The following is a 22251-nucleotide window of genomic DNA, read 5'->3' on the forward strand; positions in this document are numbered from 1 at the left end:
TTTAAAATAATGCACATTCAAAATTAATTTTAATATTTCGAGTTGTACAGAAATTTTTCCAGCTTTATTTGTTCAAACTCAAATTTATGAAAATTTTGATTTATTGAGATTTATTCTTTATCCTCCAGTGTGGTGTGCTCTTCAATCAGATTCATTCCCCCAAAACCAAGTCTTAATTACACCACTGTCCTAAACCACCACAACTAATGCTCCCATAGCCAGAGTCAACAGTGGGAAAATAGAAGCAGAAAAAGTAAGACTGATTAGTTATTAAATGGATAGTACGAACAGAATTCTCATGTCAATCATCAGTAGGAGCCCATCGTCAAAGTAAATTACATATGTAACCCAGCCATTATCTTCACAAGTATTTCAGTTTTCTAGACAGTATAGTTTATTCATTGTTTGAAGTTTGTTATTAACATCAGATCATTTGAAAGGATAAGAGGATTTTTGACATTTACCATTCGTGTATGGTACAAAAATTGAACACTGCATTTTATTGATTGATGCCTATCCTATTCTTCAGATGTCAGAAAGCCATATGACATAAACATACACACAAAAATTAAATACTAAAAAGTGTGGCAAAGAACTCGCTATAATATTAATTTGACAACAGAATGTTATATGTTAAACACTAAGCATATACCTTTAAGTCAAGACTGTTGAGAGTGTACCCAAATGATGTCACTGGGTATAACCAAGAGCACTACCCAATATGTCAATGCACTAGGAAAGGTGAAAGACTGGAGAAAAAAATATTACCACCTTCTGTGGTATCCCGAATTGTCATCTGAAATAAAGAGAACAAGAAAGCAATGATCGAGAGATGGAGGGGAAAGGGCAAACATTTCCATCCTACCGATTATCTCTGGATCTCACAGTTTACAACTTGTACTGTCTGAGGTTGTTTGGTTGTTATAATGTTGTTTAGGTTTCCTTATTAAATTTAGACTGTAGTGAATTCATTGGCATACATGTAGTCATAAATTGGATGTTGTTTATTCTTATATGACAGAGTTTTTTGGCTCCTAAAGAAAATGATAGATTTTGACCCTCAATATGTAGTTCTTTATTGTTACACTTAACAATGGCAAATCTCCTAAATTCAAATATAAATCGTTAACTTATATTAGTTAAATTCAACTTGTTTTTTTAATGTATTAATCATCTTAAAAGAACTCCCTAGTTTTGAATATTTAAAGCATACAGTGACTATTTTGTAACCAACAGTAAATATTTCATGTTATAATAACTAATGAAGATAATAACTAAGAGAGATTTATTTCTAATGGTTGGTGCTACACTCTTTAGGAGTTTCTCAGATTGACCCACTCAATGGTGAAGCACTGCTATCTCTGCCACTCAGACTCATTATTCATTTTATTTATATATCTACGTCACACTAGAAAGCTTGATGTGTCATTTGTTTGATTAAATGTAACTCTGTTAGTTTTGATGACACTGTTCTGACCACCTCTCACAAATCCACAGAGCTTCTTGAGATTAACAACTTCATTTCAGTTAGCATTGCCCATCAATATTGCTTAGAAAATGACCTAGTTTTCAATGAATCAAAAATTCAACACATCATAGTTTGAAAAAACAAGGACAAAATAACAATTCCCACATTTTGAAATTTCTTGCTACACAAAACATCTTGGACTCACATTAGATGACTCTCTCTCCTGTAGCTTTCATATTGATTCTTTGTGTCTGTCATCAGCTGAGCACAGCAGTGTTTGCCCTAAGAAGAATAAAATCTGTAAGTACCCCGGAAGCCACCCGAACAACTTATCATGCAATATTTGAGAGCAGAGTCCGATACGGAATTGTACTATGGGGAGCATCCTCAAACAACAACCTTCAACGAGTCATGGTTCTTCAGAAACGGGCAGTAAGAATAATGGCTGACATTGCACCGTGGGACAGCTGCAGAGATGCATACAAGAACCTAGATTTACTGACCATCACATCTCTTTACATACTTGAAGTCATCATGCTTGATGCTAACTTAAACTTGACAAGAAACAATCGTCACGGTCGAACAACAAGACATGGACTTGACTACAACTTACCTGCTCACAGGACCGCTCTGTTCGCAAAGAAACCCTCATATGCTGGAGCTAGATTATATAATGCTTTACCTATCAAGCTCAAGACAATTGAAGAAAAAAAACTAAAAAAGGACTAAAAATACCCTTTGACTGTATTCCTGGCTTGTGAAGAAATCAATTTACCTAATCAGTGAATTCCTTGAACATGCAAATAGCCACAACAACTATTAAAAACTTACAAAGAACTGAAGACAATTTATTTCCATTACATTGTATTGATTTTCATTTATATTATTATGTATTAAATTTGATACCTGTTCTAAACTTGATGTTTATGAATAAAGCTTTCTTTATTCTGTATTTGTGTAGTGAAACTAAAGATGTAAACCTGATAGTAGTATACTGTTCACCAAAATGATTTAAGGAATTGGTAGCATTTTGAAAATAAAATAAACAGGTGCATCAGCCTTCTCAGACCTAACTGTTGAACTAATTCCAGTTTCGTGTAATCACTATTGTAAAACATCAGTAGTACAAAAATATAAACTGTAATTTGAAATAACGAGATGAATTGTTTATGACATTGTACACATCATGCTGAAGTTACTTGCTTACAAGATCCAATTGGTGTACAAAATAACATTTTACTATAAACGAAAACTATGTGGATTTGTCATCAACTTTTCTAATATTACCTGATGACATAGAGTATTTTAAACAATGTTATTGTATAATATCCGGTCAGAAGGACCCAAAGATATGTTAGATCCGGCCTGGCGGACAGCAATTATTCGAAGGACCAATAAAATGTCTAATATTTAAAAACTCATACTTCGATAGCTGAGCAGGTGGAGCCCATACATTGATTTTCTAAGGAATAACTCTTAGTTGTTTGGGAAAAATAAAAATACGAATGAGATCACAAAATATAATATTAGGAAAAAATGGCACACAATTAGAGCAAAATACAAGTGTTAAAATGATTTTCTTCTTCTGTTAAATTGTCCAAAAATGTCCGAATTAGTTGATGATTTTAAATCTTGGTTGAAAAGAAGATTGTCTTTAGTTGCGAAGGACCATAATAAGAATGATGAAACACTGTTACCTTGCACCGTCCATTGTCTGATACCTCGACACACATGAAGTTGGGTTGATTGTAGTTCGACCTGGGTTGATTCCAAGGAACGTTGCGCTGGTGGAGTCCTTGCTGAGGGATGAAGATTCCACCATGATGATTCCACCTTCACTTGACACTGTTTTCGGTTCACTCACGAACGTTGCGACAAAGTTACTTTTGGCTCGTTAACCAAATAATGTCCGGCTCGAAGGGACTGTTAACTGCCATAGAACGGCTTGCGGTTCACAAGAGACAAGACAAAGGGGCACGGCCCGAACTTGGTTAAAGCTGGTGTTGACGTACAACCTAGCGAGACGGAGTCTTAAGAAGAACTGGAGAGATGCCTTGGGGAGCTTTTCTTGTCCGCGTCCTGGACGCCTGATTGGTCGGCAGAAGTCACCTCATACCACGTGACGATCGGACCACTATAGATTTGGAATGCAGGTGGGTGTGTGTGTGTGTGTGTGTGTGAAATGAAATGAAATGAAAATTTGTTTATTTAAACAGGCAAAGTTAGGGCCTCATGGCCCTTTCTTACACTTAACCTGTCTGATCAATAAGCAGAACAATAAACAACATGACAAATATTAACCAAATTAATATTGACACTAATATACCTTACTAAATACATTAAATCAAACATTAATCTAAACACTAAAAAAATTATAAATATGATACTTCTAAATAAAAATAAATAAAAATATAAGTATACAATCATGACACAAAATAATACTACAACTTCCATCTTTAATAATAACCAAAAACTATAATTAATACCTAATAACAATAATTTATAAATATATAATAAGAATATTTTTGAAATAAATAATATATATGCGGTTTGTCTTACTCACACTCCTCACACACAATGCCAGCACCACACCCACAGACCCCTAGGACGGACCCGCCCCGACCAACCGTTCATGGTACAAACGTTTCAGTGCCGCCACAAACCGCCGATCTCCCTCAATGGAAGTGACTTCTTGGGGGAGGGAGTTCCACAGACGACAACCCATCACTTGAAAAGATCTATCAAATACTACAGTCCTGTGTTGGGGCATTCTTAAGGTACGAGAACCAGAGCGAGTGCTTCTTACACTATCATGAGATATAAATTGGAAATAGTTTGAAAAATATTTTGGAAATCCAGATTGTAAAATTGAATGAACTAAATTTAGTATTTTGATTGATCGTTGTTCTTTTAATTTCAAAATATTTCCCTGAATATAGTACGGTGTAATGTGTTGGTCTCGTCTCACATCATAAACGTAACGTAAACAGTAGTTTTCAGTCCTTTGCAGCTTCTCACTAAGTGCTACCGTCATGTCATTCATCACAGAGTTGCAGTAATTGAAGTGTGGAAGTACTAGTGATTTTGTCAACAGTAGTTTGATCCGTTCAGGTAGAAATCTTTGTAAGCGTTTCAGTGAGTGGACAGATGCGAAGACTTTTTTACATATATCCCTCACCGCTTCCGTCCAAGTCAAATTCGAGTTAAATGTCAAACCAAGATTTTTCACTGTTTCGTAGTATGGTAGAGTAGTTCCGTCAATAATTAAGGATTCAATAGTGTTCGGGTCCAGAAAGTTCCGTAAACGTGTGTGGCATATAAGTATTGGTTTGGTTTTTGCATGGTTTAGTGTAAGCCCATGGTTTCCACACCATAAAACAATATTTTTTAATGTCGTCATTCATCCTGTTGATGCAGTCGTTAATGGAGTTAACGTCGAAGTGCAAGTAGATTTGTAGGTCATCAGCGTACATGTGATACCTGCAGTATTTGAGAACTCTGTGAATGTCATTTACATACAGTACAAAGAGTAGGGGACCCAGGATAGAACCCTGAGGCACCCCACAAGTAACACACCCCCAGTCCGAAGTCACGTCAGCAACCTTGACACACTGCCTTCTTTCTGACAGGTATGATCTCAGCCAATTAAGAACATGATCAGAAAACCCTACTACCCTTAATTTAGCTAACAGTAACTTGTGGTTTACGCTGTCGAAAGCTTTAGAAAAATCAAAGAGAGTAAGAATTGTGCCCTGTCTATGGTCCATGGCAAGTCGTATGTCATCAGTTACCTTTAGCAGTGCAGTTTCAGTACTGTGGTTTGTGCGAAAACCAGATTGGTAGTCACTTAATATGTTATAGTTAGTCAGATATTCAGTAATTTGACAGTGCACTATTCTCTCAAGGCCTTTAGATAGTGCAGGTAGAATACTTATCGGCCTGTAATCCGAGCATGACACTGGAGCTGAGATCTTGTTGAGGGGGAGGACAAGGGCAGACTTCCATTGAAAAGGGAAAACACAGCTTCTTAATGACGTGTTGAAGATTAAAGTAATAATAGGGAGGACAGCAAAGAGGATATTTTTAATGAGGCGTATTGGAATACCGTCACACCCAACAGCATTGCTGCGGATACGGCGTATAGCCCTCAACACGTCACCCTGTATCACTGGCTTAAAAGTAAACTCAGGATAATTTCGCCTGTGATCAGGTAAGTTATGAAGATAGGTTAAGTAGTCATTCACTTGACCTTGGTTGATAGTTGGACTACAAGAAGTGAAAAAGGTATTTAATTCATTCAATGGGATATGGACCTGATGTGATTCACGTTGCTTTCCCACCCCAAGGCTTTTAACTTTTCGCCATAAGTCGCTTGACGACTGTTTTCTGTTCTCAAAAAGACTTCGCGTGTATCTCAGTCTGGAATTGCGTAGAAGCTGCTTAACCCTATTCCTAAGTTCACGGTACTGGTCCATAAGTATAAGATCTTGGGAGCGCCTCGCTCTCCTGTACAGACTGTCGCGACGTGCCATCAGACTGAGAATTTCGTTTGTCATCCAGGGCACTGGACGCCTTTTACTAATACGCTTTGTCACTATAGGTGCATGTTTGTCATAAACACCCATGATGGTTTTATTAAAATCATCCACCATATCATCTACAGATTCAAGGTTTTCAAGGTTTTGCCATGAAATCATCAAAATATCAGACATAAACGCAGCCTCATCCATATTTTTAAAGTCTCTGTATTTTATGAATCTAACTTGAGCCTTAGGTATATTTACAAAATAAACACAATAGATTAGGTCATGCTTTGATATGGCAGGGACTGGAAGTTGCCCATGAAGGACGATATGCTGTGGTTCTGAAACAACCATAAGGTCAAGAAGAGTGTCAGATCCGGCAGTGTGGTGTGTCGGTTCCAGTGGCAGTATTGTCAGATTACAAGAATCGAGAATAGAAGTCAGTTGTCTATAGTCATAGTCGTGATTGTTTTTCAGTAAATCAGTATTGAAGTCGCCCATGATCAATATTCGACTATATCCATGCATAAGTTGCAAGAGAGCATTTTCAAAGTCTGCCAGATGACCAGTCCTAGGCGGGCGATAACACACTCCAAGTAATAGTACATCCGAACCAGACAAGCCAATTTCAATGAAAATGAATTCGGGCCTGGCCGAGTACTCAGATGGAGATAACGCAAGCTGTTTACATCTCAAGCCCTCCCGGACATAAACTGCAACACCTCCACCTGTCTTTCCCAGTCTGTCGTTCCGCTGCAGAGTATATCCGGGAAGGGCCACCTCACTTATACGAATACTCGGCTTGAGCCACGTTTCCGAAATGCCAATCAGATCAAAATTTTGAGGCCGAAATATTTCTCTGATCTCATCAATATGCCCCCTCAGCGACTGAGCATTAATATGTGCGGCTTTCAAGTGTCTAGGGTAAGGCGCTAAGGAGCTAGATAAGATATCAGCTGTGGAGGGATGAGGCGGGGTGGGGAGGGGGACCTCTCGGTCGGCGCGGCGATAGCTGTGCGGACCCGCTATCCTGGGTCCACAGTCCACGGTGGCGCGACACGCCCGCCCCGGCCCGCGGCCGCGGCACTGACATACCCACACACACTCACACACACACTCATCCACTCAATAATGCTCTTAACTATTTTTAACTGAGCCACAGTTACATGCTGTACGGCTCCTTGTGCGAAAATAAAATAAAATAAAATAGGGGTGCAATAATAAAATAATTATAACAATGGAATACAATAATAAAATGCTGTATAAAACTAAAGGTTTATAAATTTATATAATTAATTACGGTAGTCGAAATAATAAGATACTAACAAAATAAAGAAGATCTTGTGCTAACACAAATGAAAAAGAAAAACAAAAGTTATTTTCCCATGTAGATCGCAGTGTTGATAATGTTTTCTATTTAAAATCATTAATGGTTTATTACATATTTTTTTATGCTATTCAAAACCGAGTGCAGTGTAAAACACAATATAAAGTAATAACACGTACATTACCATATACATATGCAAACATATATACATAATAAAAAAGGAAAAAAAATCAAGCCTTACTTTTACTTTACCTATAGAAAACAAAAATCATAATAAATTATAAATAGTTTTTAAATTAAAAAAAAAAAAAAAAAAAAAATGAAATACTTCTAATTTAAGCTACTTTAAATCAATAGGTTACTTTACGTCCGCCAACCTTGTAGCCTTGCCTTTGTGTCCACGGCTGTCCACCCACATAACTCGGCCGTCGCTGGTCCAGCAGCTGCGCAGCCCATGGACCTCGACCGCCCGCCGGTACACCTCTTGGCGCCGCGCCGTCAGGTCCTCGCGTACCACCACGCCGGTACCCTTCAGTCTCTTCTTGGCGGCGTAGACTGCTCGGCGGTCCCGGTGGCTCACGAAGCGGACGATTATTGCCCGAGGCCTGGTTCTGCCGTCAGCCGCTGGAGGTTGAGGTCTTCCAACCCTGTGGGAGCGGCTGATTGACGCCTCCGTCATCTCCAGCCCCAGCTTCTCCTGGCAGAGCTTCACAAACCAGGGCGTCGGTGTTCTCCCCCTGTTCCTCGGGTACACCGTAGACACGGACGTTGCTCCGCCGGGTGTACTGCTCCAAGTCATCCACCCGCTCCGCGTGCGCCACCTCCATCCTCACCATATCCGTCCTCAGTTTTATCAGCTCCTCGCTGAGTCGGCTGATCTCTTGATTGGCTTTCAAGAGCGCAGTCTGGACAGCTTCCTCGACCACAACCTTCAGTTTTGCCACAAGGGCGTCAACGGCGCCGGCGTGAGAAAGACATTCCCCCACGCACGCCTCGATGGATTGGTGGGCCGTAGTCGGGGTCTGTTTACCTCCAGGCATCGGTGAAAGTGAGGCGGACGGATCAGATAAGGAGCGCTCCAAACCTTTCTTATCAGTAGATTGTAGAGGCACTCGCTTGACCTTTGATCCTGACCGAAGACCAGGCGGAGACCGGAACATTAATGGCTTAAATTAGGTTTTTCTCTCTCTACAGTTCCGGCAGCACTTATTGGTTCCGATAAGACGGTAACGTAATCCAACACTGTCACGTACGTATAGTTTTCAAAACATAAAAAACTATTAGAACCCGTCAAACGCGATTAAAAATTCAGGAGCCGACGCACACACGTGTTCTAATGCAGGTTCATCCCCACTCCAATCCAATGTGTGTGTACAAAGATAAGTGGAAATAGATGGCTTATAATAAAAATGGTATCGGACAATGGTGGGCAAAGAGCAGTTCTAAATAACATACAATTCTAATTATTAGTAAAAACTATATTAATGCGTAAAATTTGATTAATTGATATGACTAAATATGAAAACCTAACATTTCCCGCCTCCTTGAAACATTATAAGGTTTCAAGAGAAAAAAGAAAAAAAATAAAATCTTGGCTATGGAATAAGATACATATGGTAATAACACACTTAGTCTAAATTTGATAAAACCAAATATATAAAACATAGTTAACACAAAGTTACAAACAAAACTACTGAAAACAAAACTGTTTATTTACATTTGTCATTCCATAGGAAGTGGAAAGACCTTGACAACTGGTCTAGTGAGAACACCATTAATTGTTTTTAAGGTGATCACTCTTACTATTCCATCTGCACCAGGATGCGTTTTGATGACACGTCCCATTGGCCAGGTTAAAGGTGGTGACGGAGCTTGGATGAGCACTAGGTCGCCCACTTGTATGTTAGGCTGTGGTGATGTCCACTTGGAGCGCTGCTGCAGCGAATGAAGATATTCTAGATGCCATCGCTTCCAAATCCTCTGATGGAAGGCTTGTACCAAGTGCCAATGGCGTAGTCTGTTGGTCGGAGTGTTGTGGTGGTTAGCTTCCGGTAGAGCGGCAAGCGGAGTAGTCCCAATCAAAAAATGACCTGGAGTCAAGGCTGATAGGTCTGATGGATCAGCGCTGAGTGGAGTTAACGGCCTTGAGTTAAGCATGGCTTCAACCTGAACCGTTAACGTCATGAATTCAGGAAGAGTTAAGATTGTTTCTCCCATTACTCTTCGGAGATGGTGTTTAGCACTTTTTACGGCACTTTCCTAGAGTCCGCCTTGATGAGGGGCAGCTGGAGGATTAAAACGAAAGTCTATGCCCTTTAAACTCGCAAAATGTGAAATTTTGTCCATAGCCGTTGAGGCTTTCACGGTTTCACTTAATATTTTTTTCAAAGATGATTCTGCACCAATGAAGTTAGTTCCGCAGTCTGAATAGATTGTTGAGCACAGACCGCGTCGTGATACAAAACGGGTTAATGCTGCTAAAAAACCTTCGGTGGTTAAATCTGTCACTAACTCAATGTGCACAGCCTTGATTACCATGCATATAAAAATACACAAATAGACTTTTATTTGTCTAAGAGCTTTAAGATGATGCACTCGCGCACAAAAGGGTCCGGCGTAGTCTACTCCTGTAGACTGAAATGGCCTTGAGGGTGTAACCCGAGAGGCAGGTAGGTCACCCATCAGTGGTGTTCTATTTCTAGGCTTGTGACGAAAGCACGTAGTACATTTGAAAATACGTGAACGTATGGCACTGCGAGCAGAGATGATCCATATCTCTTGTGAGAGAAGAGCCTGAGTCAGCTGTGGTCCGGAATGCAGGTGTATCCGGTGGTAGTAATCGATAATCAAGTTTACTACTGGGTGTTGTTTTGGTAGTAGCACGGGGTGTCGTGACTCATAGTTTAGATGGCTATTTTTTAGCCGGCCGCCTACGCGAATAACATCCGCCTCATTGATGAAAGGCTGCAATTTCCGGATTGCGTTGTTACACTGCTCATTCTTTTTTAACAACAAATATTCTGAAGAAAAAGCTGTTTGCTGTACAAGCTTAAAGATTTTTTATTTAGCTGTTTTCAATTCAATAACAGACAATAGTTTTGATTTGTCAGTTGAAGATCCATTTTTACAATTGTTGATGAATCTTAAAATATAGGCCATAATTCTGATCAATTTATTCCAAGAGGAAAAATTTGGTGAATATTTCCCAATGTTCAACAATAGAGCTTTGTAATACGCTCAGAGGAGTCTCTTTAGTTTCTCTCTCGATTTCCCTTTTATCTTCAAAGAAGGTGAAATGAGGCCAAGTTTGTCGGTCCAGTTTTAGCCACTGGGGACCTTCGAACCATAGTGTATGGTTTTTCAATTGTGATGCTAATAGGCCACTTGATCCGACGTCACTCGGATTGTCGCTTGATGTGACATAATTCCAAAACCGTAACGGAAATGTGTTCTGAATTTCTGCCACTCTATTTGCTACATATGTTTTCAACTGATACGGTGGTGTTTTTATCCAGTGTAGAGCTACGATTGAGTCACTCCATAACATGACATGATTGAAAGTAATATTGCTGAATTGTTGAATGCAATAAGTAGCTAATTTTGACAGCAGATGTGCTGCGCAGAGTTCAAGGCGTGGTATTGTGATCTTCTTTAATGGAGATACTCTAGTTTTCAACATGACTTGTCTTATCACTGGGGCCTCATTCATTTGGTTACACTTGATAAAAATGACGGCTGCGACGCCTTTTTCAGACGCGTCACAAAACCCATGAAGTTCTACGCTGCTGGCGGCGTGGAGGGGAAATACGCGATCGATTTTGATGTCACCCAGATGATCCCGTGTGTCGTTCACAAACAATAGCCATTTTTCTGCTAGTTCAGGCGGTAATTGTTCGTCCCATTGGAGCCCTCGTGTCCAAAGGAGCTGCATAAAACGTTTCGCTACCATTATCAGTGGTGATAAGAAGCCGCACGGGTCATACAATCTGGCTATTAAACTTAACACATGTCTCTTAGTTAAGCTACCTCTCTGATGTTTGAAATTGTAGTGAAAGCAATCTTCAACTGGATCCCAATGGAGTCCTAAAATAGAGAACTGCGTAGATTGTGAGTCCTGCAGAAAGCGAGGCGTCTCACGATGAGGAGCTGGTAGTCTGTCCAGAAGTCGGGGTTCGTTCGAAGCCCATTTTCTCAACTCGAATCCTCCCTTCGCCAGTAGCTGGATGAGTTGGTCTTGCAGTTGGATAGCTGATTCTAGTGAAGCACTTCCTGTCACAATGTCATCTATGTAGGTGTGATGCTTCAATGCGTAGGCTGCGTCCTGGAAGGCGTGTCCTTCGTCCTCTGCTAGCCGCGAGAGTGTCTTGATTGCTAAATATGGAGAACTGTTCATCCCATATGTCACTGTTGTTAGCTTAAAAGTAGATATCTCCTGTTCCGGAGTATCTCGCCACAAGATTAACTGAAAGTTTTGATCTTCAGGATGCACTAAGATCTGTCGATACATTTGTTTTATATCACATGAAAACACTATAGCGTGAGAGCGGAAGTTTATTAAAATACTGGAAATGTCTGGTTGTAGTTTCCTTCCAGTTAGTAGCACGTCGTTCAAGGACCAACCTGAAGTGGTCTTGTTGCTTGCGTCAAAAAACAGTCCTTAGCTTGGTAGTAGAGCTGCTTTCCTTTATTACTCCGTGGTGGGGTAAATAGTAGTGCGGTTCGTCGGCGTGATGTTTATCCAAAAGTGTCATATGACCTGTTGCTTTGTAGTCTTTCATAAAATTCCTGTACAGTTCAGCGAATTGTGGTTGGGTTTGAAACTTCCTTTCTAAGGATACAAAACGTCTTTCTGCGGCTGCTCGAGATGAGCCTAAACAGCTGGGTTCTGTTTTGAACGGTAATCTAACAACATACCGTCCGTCTCCATTTCGCGTATGAGTACTATCAAAAAGTTCATCACACTTTGTTTCTTCAATGCTTTTGTGATTGATGATAGGCGGTTCCTCTTGAACCCAAAATTTTTGTAATGCTGTGTGAAGCGAGTTGTCGTGAGTAGACAAAAGTGCAATCGAATAGTTACTAACTGGCTCTGTCGGGGTGACACAAGGAGCTGTTCCCATAAGTATGAAGCCGAACTGAGTGCCGATCAGGTGTGGCAGTCCCGGTCCTAAACTATGATTTTCTTGTGTGAAGACAGTGGGTATTATGGATCCACCCAACAATACATCAATGCCGCAAGGGGTGTCAAAAGTCGGATCCGCTAAGGTGTAATGCTTAACTAGATGCGACAACTCTGGACTTATTTTCGCCCTTGGGAGGTTTACAGATATTTTATCCAAGATGTGGAAACTCCTGATCAGGAGCTATGAGCTGACCTGACAAAGTGTTGACTTGAAGAGATAACATGCCACGTGTGTTAGAGGCATGCTGTGATAAACCAGCAATTTGAATGTTTGAATGATAACGTCTTGCTCCTAGCAATGAGGCTGCCTGACACGTTATCAGATTACAAGTACTTCCGGAATCCAGTAATCCGCGGAAAACATGGGACTGTCCATTTTCAGCAGTTAGTTTCACTAAGATGGTACCTAAGAGTACCGTTGACTGTTTGTGGCGGATGCACAGGTGGCAGCGTCTTAGTCTTAGTCGTAGACAGCGTGACTGGAGTGGGACTCGTGACGTCAGCTGGAGGAGGTGTTCCCGCTACTCTCGGCTGTGGTATCGATCGATGATGAGTCGTGTTGTGACGTCGCTCCACAGCTGATTGATGACGTGTCGAGTATTGATTGCTTGCTTCACTTCGCTCAGTCGCGCCTGACTGGAGATGTAGCAATGTGTGATGTCGTTTGCGACACCGTTTACAAGTATGCGATGATTGACATTGAGGCAATTATGATCTCTCAAGCACGAGAAGCATTTTCGTTCTCGTTTTACAAGTTGAAACCTTTCAGCTGGTGAATGCTTTAGAAATGTGGGACAAACATGGATTTTGTGATCAGAGTTACCACAAGCAAAACAACTGCTACTATTTATATTGTGAGCTGTTACTAAAGCGGTGGGTTTGTGTTTGTCTTCAAACCGCGTGACCTTTTGAGATCGCTGATTGAAAGCTTTAACTGGAGCTTTCTTTGCTGACGAGTGGAGGTCTGCATCTTCACTCATGTTACATTCTGTGTTCAGAAACAAGATTATGTCTTTGACTGTAGGCAAAGTGTGTGTTTCCTCTTCGTTCGAGGACCTAAAAGATTCTAGACGTTTGCGTAAATCTCCATCTAATTTACGAAGTAACAATGCTGAAAGCAAAGGGTTGGCTTGTGTGGTTACGTCACACTCAATGGCCTTCAAAGCCTCACTGAGTTCATGGAAAGTGTTCACGAATGTTCTGAGTCCTCGTACTGACTGACTGCTAACATCGGGTAAATCTATCAAATGATTCAAATGTAGAGTAACCAAGCGTCTTGTTGAGTGATAACGCTGACGTAAGATATTGTACACAATTAGATAATTTGCTGTACTAATGTTGAAATTCTTGATTAAAGCGAGGGGTTCGCCAGAAAGAATCGAGAGCAAATATTGGAATTTGACTACACTTGTTTAAGGCGGTGTTGTGATGCACAGTGCTATCATACAAGTTGATAAAGGATACCCACTTGGCGGGGTCGCCAGAGAAGTGGTGAAGCTCTAGGCGCGGCAGATTGATATGTGACAGCGTCGCTAGGGGGGTTTGCCGCTCACTGTGTACCGACGGTGTTGACGGCGCTTCCTCAGGAGACATAGCGGACTCTATCAAACCAGAAATCTGAACGAAAAGATCGTTAATTTCGTCTTGATCCGTAGAGAGTCTTTCCACGGACAATTCTTCGGTCGTTGCAACCTCCACGATCCTAGCTAAATTAGCTTCGAAGTCATTCCGTTTTTTGGAAACTTCGCTCAGATAGCTGTTTAACGTACGTTGAACAACATGAGTTAAAGGGATTTCGCTCTTAACTATTTTTTCAACTTCTTTTAGAATTTTGGTAAATCTATTCTTAACTAGCAGCGTCAACCTTTCATAGGTACTGACTTTGATTGGAGCCATGATTGGTTAGTGAATATTTAACTTAAAACATGAAATTACTACAGCAAACTAAATAACCAACTAAATTATAATCAATGACAATTATGAGAAATTAATTAACCCTTGATAATGTAACAATATTTCAAATAAACAATACACAATAAAAATCATCAATCACCTATGATAATTGGTTACACAATATTTCCAGAGACGTTGTAGTTAAACACTAATACAAGATATTTCAATTTCCTCTCATAATAAATTCTTACTCAATTATTATGACAATCACAAATGAGATACAATAGTTGGCAAAACAATAAATGTTGCAAGTGTAATGCAATGTAGTGTATAGACAATGGATGTAAGGTATAAGATGTGCCAATGTTTGTTTACAAACAATGCGTTTAAAATTGTAGTGTGGTATGTAAGAGTAGTGAGGGGATGAGTGTTCAAGATGGCCGCGCGTCGCTTGGGGACGCTAACTTTTGGCGCTACAAATACTAGTCTCTTACACAATGGAAACACAATGTCTTATTTTCCAACACCAAATAAAGTTTATTTATCCATAGTCTGATGAAAATCTGGGTCGACAGGACCAAAAGAATTATGTAGATATCCGGTCAGAAGGACCCAAAGATATGTTAGATCCGGCCTGGCGGACAGCAATTATTCGAAGGACCAATAAAATGTCTAATATTTAAAAACTCATACTTCGATAGCTGAGCAGGTGGAGCCCATACATTGATTTTCTAAGGAATAACTCTTAGTTGTTTGGGAAAAATAAAAATACGAATGAGATCACAAAACATAATATTAGGAAAAAAGGGCACACAATTAGAGCAAAATACAAGTGTTAAAATGATTTTCTTCTTCTGTTAAATTGTCCAAAAATGTCCGAATTAGTTGATGATTTTAAATCTTGGTTGAAAAGAAGATTGTCTTTAGTTGCGAAGGACCATAATAAGAATGATGAAACACTGTTACCTTGCACCGTCCATTGTCTGATATCTCGACACACATGAAGTTGGGTTGATTGTAGTTCGACCTGGGTTGATTCCAAGGAACGTTGCGCTGGTGGAGTCCTTGCTGAGGGATGAAGATTCCACCATGAAGATTCCACCTTCACTTGACACTGTTTTCGGTTCACTCACGAACGTTGCGACAAAGTTACTTTTGGCTCGTTAACCAAATAATGTCCGGCTCGAAGGGACTGTTAACTGCCATAGAACGGCTTGCGGTTCACAAGAGACAAGACAAAGGGGCACGGCCCGAACTTGGTTAAAGCTGGTGTTGACGTACAACCTAGCGAGACGGAGTCTTAAGAAGAACTGGAGAGATGCCTTGGGGAGCTTTTCTTGTCCGCGTCCTGGACGCCTGATTGGTCGGCAGAAGTCACCTCATACCACGTGACGATCGGACCACTATAGATTTGGAATGCAGGTGGGTGTGTGTGTGTGTACAAGATAAGTGGAAATAGATGGCTTATAATAAAAATGGTATCGGACAATGGTGGGCAAAGAGCAGTTCTAAATAACATACAATTCTAATTATTAGTAAAAACTATATTAATGCGTAAAATTTGATTAATTGATATGACTAAATATGAAAACCTAACAGTTATGATTAACAATTCATCAACTATTCACATGAATAGAATCATCAACTCTTAAAACTGTATATTGTGGGATACTCAGAAACCAAAATACAGTGCTGTATACCAGAAAACATGTCTTAATCAAATGTTTGGTACAGGCTGATGAACACAGGGTTGTTGGACTGTTTATTTTTGTTAAGAACTCAGCAACTGATGATACCTTTGTTTGATATTTCTTTTTGACGATAGAAGGATTAAGAAGGAAATTAGATTTTTCTGAATATTTGCCATTAGTCAGTGATGGGGAAATCAGTAATACTATGATGATACCTACTGTGATATACTAGAAAGTAGTGTATTCAGTCAGATGGACAACACAGAGGAAGAGGAAGGACCAGTGAGTTCTAGCAAGTTAGTGCTACACTCCTCTAAAACCCTTTTTCTGGAGCAGAGGGAATCTCTTTCAAAGGAAGGTGGAGAAGTAGATCTGGGACAGCCACAATGACGCAAAGAAGCCTCTAACCTCTCTTGACCTTTGTCTTAAGGAAATGGTAGGAACATGGTAAATTCTGAGAAAGTGTGTAATATTTCCAATTTTTATAAGATATTGAAGCTGCTGTAGCATCAATCATAGTGATATGTTAAAATCAAAACCTTTTTTTGATACCCACTACTGCTTAAAACTATGAAATTTTTATGAACTTGTTTTTATTATTTATTACTTCAAGATATACTTTTAAATTAATTTCCTAGTATAAATTAATTTTTTTACATCTCCATTACGCTTATTGTGAAGCTAGGAGCAATATTCAAAAATTGAATTCAGTGAAGTGCAATCATTATACCCAATGTATGTAAAAAGAGCATTGCTTTATTTGCAGATGACGTTTCCACGAGCTATCCGCCACAAGAAACCCAAAGAGTATAAACTCCAAGGGTTTGTCAGTTTATTGTTCCTTACCGTTGTTTTCCTGGTGGGTTTCGCTCATGTCTTCTACCACCAACAAGTCCTTCAGGTATTGTATTTTTTTGTTACAATCCCTTTAAAAATAAAATATCAATTTTAATTTTTTGACCATGCAGATATTTTTTAGCTTTATTTGTGATTTACCAAATTCGAAATCAATTTAATGTTTTTCAGAGAGCTTATTTCGACCGAATTCGATTCAACAATAAGGAGAGGCTTGTGAGGGTTTACAATTTTGAGGGCTTAGAGATAGCTCTGGGTTACTTGGCTACAGAACTGCCTGAGACAGACCGCGTCTTCAACTGTCTCCCAGAGGATGAGAGGTCAGTCTAACCAAGTATTTCTTACTTTTAATTTTTAACTTTGCTTTGTCATGTATGAAGAAACTCTAAAACTTTGCTTATCTTTCCGGTTATAGTACCAGGGACTGAGCACGTATTACATTCAGCAAAAGAAGAAATGCTTTATTATTTTTTCTTTAACAGTGCAGGAAAAGTGAAGAAAAATTCAATTTTTAGGTATATTATCAAGTGTATGATAATTAGGATTTGATAATTCAAAATACACAAAACTCAGAGCCACAAAGATATAGAAATTATTTTTTATTTAACCCTTTTAGGACCAGACCAAAATTTGACATGTGCAAAGAAAATTTTTTGCATTTTTCTGGCCATGCTCCAAGAACTGTGCATATTAAAAATGTGCGATTTTTCAAGCGTTTGAGAGAAAAATCATATCTTCAGAACTAATTACTGTACAGATTTGTTTTTTAGGCTTAAAATGTTTATAATTAAATTGTTCATTGTGAAAAAATAAATTTAAGTCATTATATAGCAAAAAAACAATTTGATTTATCTGTTTATCAAGTAAAAAAAAGAAAAAAAATTGAGTTTGATCTTCAATAACTACAAAAAATAAGAATAAATTACCTGTGGGAAATGGTATTTATTAGTTCTGCATATAATTCTCTATAACTGTACAAAATTTGAAAGCCCTGGAATAAAAAATAAAAAGTTTGTAAATGAATTAAATTTTTCTGTAACACTGGTTAAAACACATTTTTCAGCATTAGCCTAACATACAAAACCTTACAGGCTACTAAGGATATTATTCGGTACTTTGGGATTATACCGAGCACACCATCATGAAGAACACAAAAATATACATTTATAGAAACAAACATGATAGAACGAAAAAACAACTCTTTAATTACAAAATTGCAAACTTACAACGATTATCAATTGTTAATGGGGTCAGATTCCGTTATATGCCCCCAACGCTTAAACTTTTTTCAATGAACTTAGAACGTTATAAAACGATATAGTTGAGTAACATAACTAATATTATATTAACTAATATATCAATCAACAAGCATTTCCAGGTATTGTGATCGGTATTGTTGTCGCTGTTATCTTATCTTTCTCGAGAATCCCGATTACGGCAGGCCGCGCGGCATCACATGATTATTTAAGTTTTTTGCACGGTACATAAAAACAAGTTTTGTGTGTTTTTTTCAATAAAGAGTTTAGTTTTTGTTTGGTAATGTTTGTTTTTGTTGAATTTTTGTGTTTATAGAAATGTAGGGGTAAAACACGGAAGTACAACAAAGCGACGCACCAGCTGAACCGCCCATTCAGACTCTGCAATCACGTTATCTACTAGACCGCCCGACTTTGACCTCTGTCTGAGGATGGGGAGGGGTTTGCAATAAGACTATTCCTGTTTTATATTGACAAAATATTGTTCTACGCTAATCTAGTAATCAGTAGAAGCAAATTGTCAAATAACGATTCATGTCTGGGTGTGGTCGGTATAATCCCAAAGTACCCTGACAACATTAAGATGCAATATGGCCGTAAAATTTTTTTTTTCATCAAGGTGATGATTCCAAAGACTTTTAAAATTTGATATCATAGTAAGAAACATACAGGGAATAGAAAAATAGTATATTTATTCCATATAGAAGATTAAAATATCTCTTAAAAAATATGAAAAGTCCGCCGGCGATAAATCAGACGGCTGGTCCTTTTCGCATAGTACGCCGCTGGCGATAAATCAGACGACTGGTCCTTTTCGCATAGTACGCCGCCGGCGATAAATCAGACGGTTGGTCCTTAAAGGGTTAATGAACCGATAACAAAAGAACATAACGAAATCATTATTGCACTAAAAGGCAGCTGGACAGTCTCTCTTGTCTTTTGACCCGAAAATCAATAGGTTTCTTCCTTCGTCCAAGACGAACCTGTGTACCAAGGTTTCTTCTCTCTCCATTACTTCATTCAATTTTCTTTATTTACCTCTAACACTGTATTTTTTCTTTGATTCTTTATAGCTTATGGTTGCATATCAATCACCAAGTAATTTTCACAATATAAACCTAACATTTACTGTAGACAGTTTATTTAACACATAGAAAAAATATCAAATTGTTGTGTTTTCATTTATGTAGATAAAAAAATCTATTAACATAAGTTAACTGAACTGTGTTTTACTATACATAACATAGCTATGGTGGGAAGGGTAGATTCAATACGAATGTTAGTTTAGCTTCATTTCACCTTATGCATAGTGCAACGTCTGAGATCTGACACTGTCACAGACTTCACTCTTGGAATCTGGAGTCCAAGTCTAGTCAGATCCAAAAAAGTGGATGAAATAGTTGTTAAAAAATGAACATTTAAATTGTTTTGACATCAGAGACACCTAGACCACAAAAGAGCTCTGTCTGGTTTACCTGCAGCCTTCCAGTGTAATCTACATCAAGAGGTAGAGGGTGAGGTGAGAGGTAGTGTCTCATAATATTTCATCTAAAATTACACTGCTGGGCAAATCAGACAAAGCTGAGTAGGAAGGGTTGATTCAATGCAAATATTCAGCTCCTTTTCATCTTCCTCTTAGTGCAGTGTCTGAAATCTGACACTGTCTAAGACTCAATAGTGTATCTGATGAGACAATGAGAACACCTCTTCATCTGGATTAAACTTGATTTTGCAGTCTAGGTGTCTCTGATGCCAAAACAATGTAAGGAGTACATTTTGAACGTCTTTGTAGCCACATTTTTGGATCTCCCAGATGGATGTAGACTCCAGATTCCAGGAGTAAAATCTGTAATAATGTCACATTTCAGATGCTGCTAAGATCTTCAGCAAGTAAACATAGAGAGATAAACGTTTTTCCTAACATGTGTACTATGTATTTGTGTAGAAAACTCAAGGTCCTTTTACTACAACTGGTGAAGCTCCATCAGGGCCTTCTAAAAATCGTGGTGTTGTCTGTCCATCTGTCTGACCTTCCCAATTGTGTGATAACTGTTAACTGAAAAGTCCTTGAGACTTGAAACTTAGTATATAGCTTCCTCTTATTCCAAGGTAGAATACTATTGATGTTGAGGACAAAAGGTCAAAATTAAAGGTAAAAATAAATCTCTCAAACTTTCACATTGGTTTTATTAGTAACCATGATGTGAATGAAAAAATTGTAGAGCAAACAAACTGGGTAATAACCATTTTATCATGTGCCATAGTAATACATGTGATGAAGTTAACTTGTTAGATTGGTTAGTATAACCAGCCAATCATTACACTGTCAGGTCCTTTCATGACCGTTGTATTGGTTTTATTTAACCATATAACTCTAAGATTTTCTCAACCATTACCTCGTGTAAGATCCTACAAATCATTGTCTACAGTACATTTTTGGACAATCATCATTTTAATCTGATCACAGAAATGATGGTTCAGTGTGCATGGAGTGGATGAACCTGGCTCGTCTGTACCTGAGCTACTCTGAAAATGCAGGACTACGCTGTTACCGCTTCGTCTGGCTCAGCCAGGATCCTGCCGTCAGGCCCACGGACTGCTATGAAGACGGTGACAACTATGGGCACTGGTAGGTTCCCAATAGAGTTTGTAATACTTTCTAGTGTCTTGTTATAGTTCCTGTACATTGTGCGGCGAGTGCCGCTACAGTTTTGAATTTGGCGCGCGTTATCCGTCTGTTGCCGCGAACGCTATAGCCAGCTGCGCCGACCTCTAGCCTTTAGCTCAAACAATAGGAGCCTCCTACCATCCGGAATTCTCCCGGACAGGTTCTGGTAGGATGGTTCCTGCTAGGTTTTCAGGCTGTGACCGGAGGTTGTGCACACAAGAGTCGTTGTGCAGCTTTCGAGCAGGGTGGACCGGAGAGAAGTTAGCGTGGGTGGTCTAGATTTTAGTAGTATTTTGTTAGGGAACCTTTCGGTACTATATCCAAATTATTAGTCTTTATTTAGTCATCAAAGCTGGTTAGGTTTTGGAATAGACGGAATCTAGTGGCGGATCCACGGATTATTCCTCTATAAGGTCCCACCTTCCGGTCGCGACGCCACGAGGTCGCAGATATTGGTAGCGCGAGCCGTCCGCCTCGGATTCCCAACACCATTCCTAACCAGCATTAATTTTAATTTCACGCTTTCCGTCCATTTTTTTTTTTTTAGTTTTCGTATTAACAGTGGTAATTTCTCAAACTATGGCGTAAATCACCCCAGGGCAGCGACCGACGCCACGAGGGAAGCAGCGACCTTCACCTACAGAATCAGATAACTAAATTAGTTCTAGTCATTTAAAATAAGCTTAAAGTGTAAACCGTTATTACTTGAATTAATTTAAACATTTATTTTATTGTTCTCAGTTTAACTTTAATAGAATTTCATAGTTCAACCTTAATAATTTAATACCGTACTTTTTTGCCCGTTTTATAAAGTATTTCTTAAATATAAATATATTCTTAAATATTTCTTAAATAGTATTTTTTTTAATAACTAATAACAGTAAAGTCTCATTTAACATTTAACTAAGCAGAGTTACGACTTGTTTAACCCAAGTTCTATAGTTTTCTTTTATACTAGTAACCTGAAGTACACTTTGTATTAGACTGTAACACCATTTTTTTTCACTAATTTATAGGTGTTATGCAGTATTTTTCTTTGTTGACTTTAATTTACATAACTGTCCATTTATTATTTATTACAGCCACAATTCCTTTTTCAAGTTTTTCATAAGGCTTAAGTCTTTTAAAAATTATTATCACGGAGTTCGTAATTTCCGTCTGTCTGTCTGTTTCAAACAAGAATTTCTCGTTTCGTTTTAAGACAGTTTTAAAATTTAAATTTGTCATTTTTCCTTGTAATTATACTTATAGTTCTAAGCTCGCAATTGTTATAATTATTTTACTTCATATTTTTATCCGAATTAGATCTTCTTATTTTTGGAACTGCAGTAATATTTTTCGACACAAGTTTAGTCAGTTTGCCGTGCAAGCACGTAATTGCGTAAGCA

At 38.8% G+C, this 22251-nt stretch overlaps 1 protein-coding gene across 2 annotated transcripts in view; it reads left to right on the top strand.

Annotated features, from left to right (window-relative positions):
- Positions 1 to 20834, top strand: part of LOC124372754 — a 34331-nt gene extending 13497 nt beyond the window's left edge. For both annotated transcript variants that reach the window (XM_046831164.1, XM_046831165.1), the window contains 3 exons: positions 16851 to 16985; positions 17111 to 17259; positions 20663 to 20834. In XM_046831164.1, coding sequence (XP_046687120.1) covers positions 16851 to 16985; positions 17111 to 17259; positions 20663 to 20828 — 450 coding nt within the window. In that variant the 3' untranslated portion in view covers positions 20829 to 20834. The remainder of the gene's footprint in view (positions 1 to 16850; positions 16986 to 17110; positions 17260 to 20662) is intronic.
- The last annotated feature ends 1417 nt before the right edge of the window (positions 20835 to 22251 follow it).

Source organism: Homalodisca vitripennis, unplaced genomic scaffold, assembly GCF_021130785.1.
Source record: "Homalodisca vitripennis isolate AUS2020 unplaced genomic scaffold, UT_GWSS_2.1 ScUCBcl_3968;HRSCAF=9826, whole genome shotgun sequence".
NCBI classification, from domain to species: Eukaryota; Metazoa; Arthropoda; class Insecta; order Hemiptera; family Cicadellidae; genus Homalodisca; species Homalodisca vitripennis.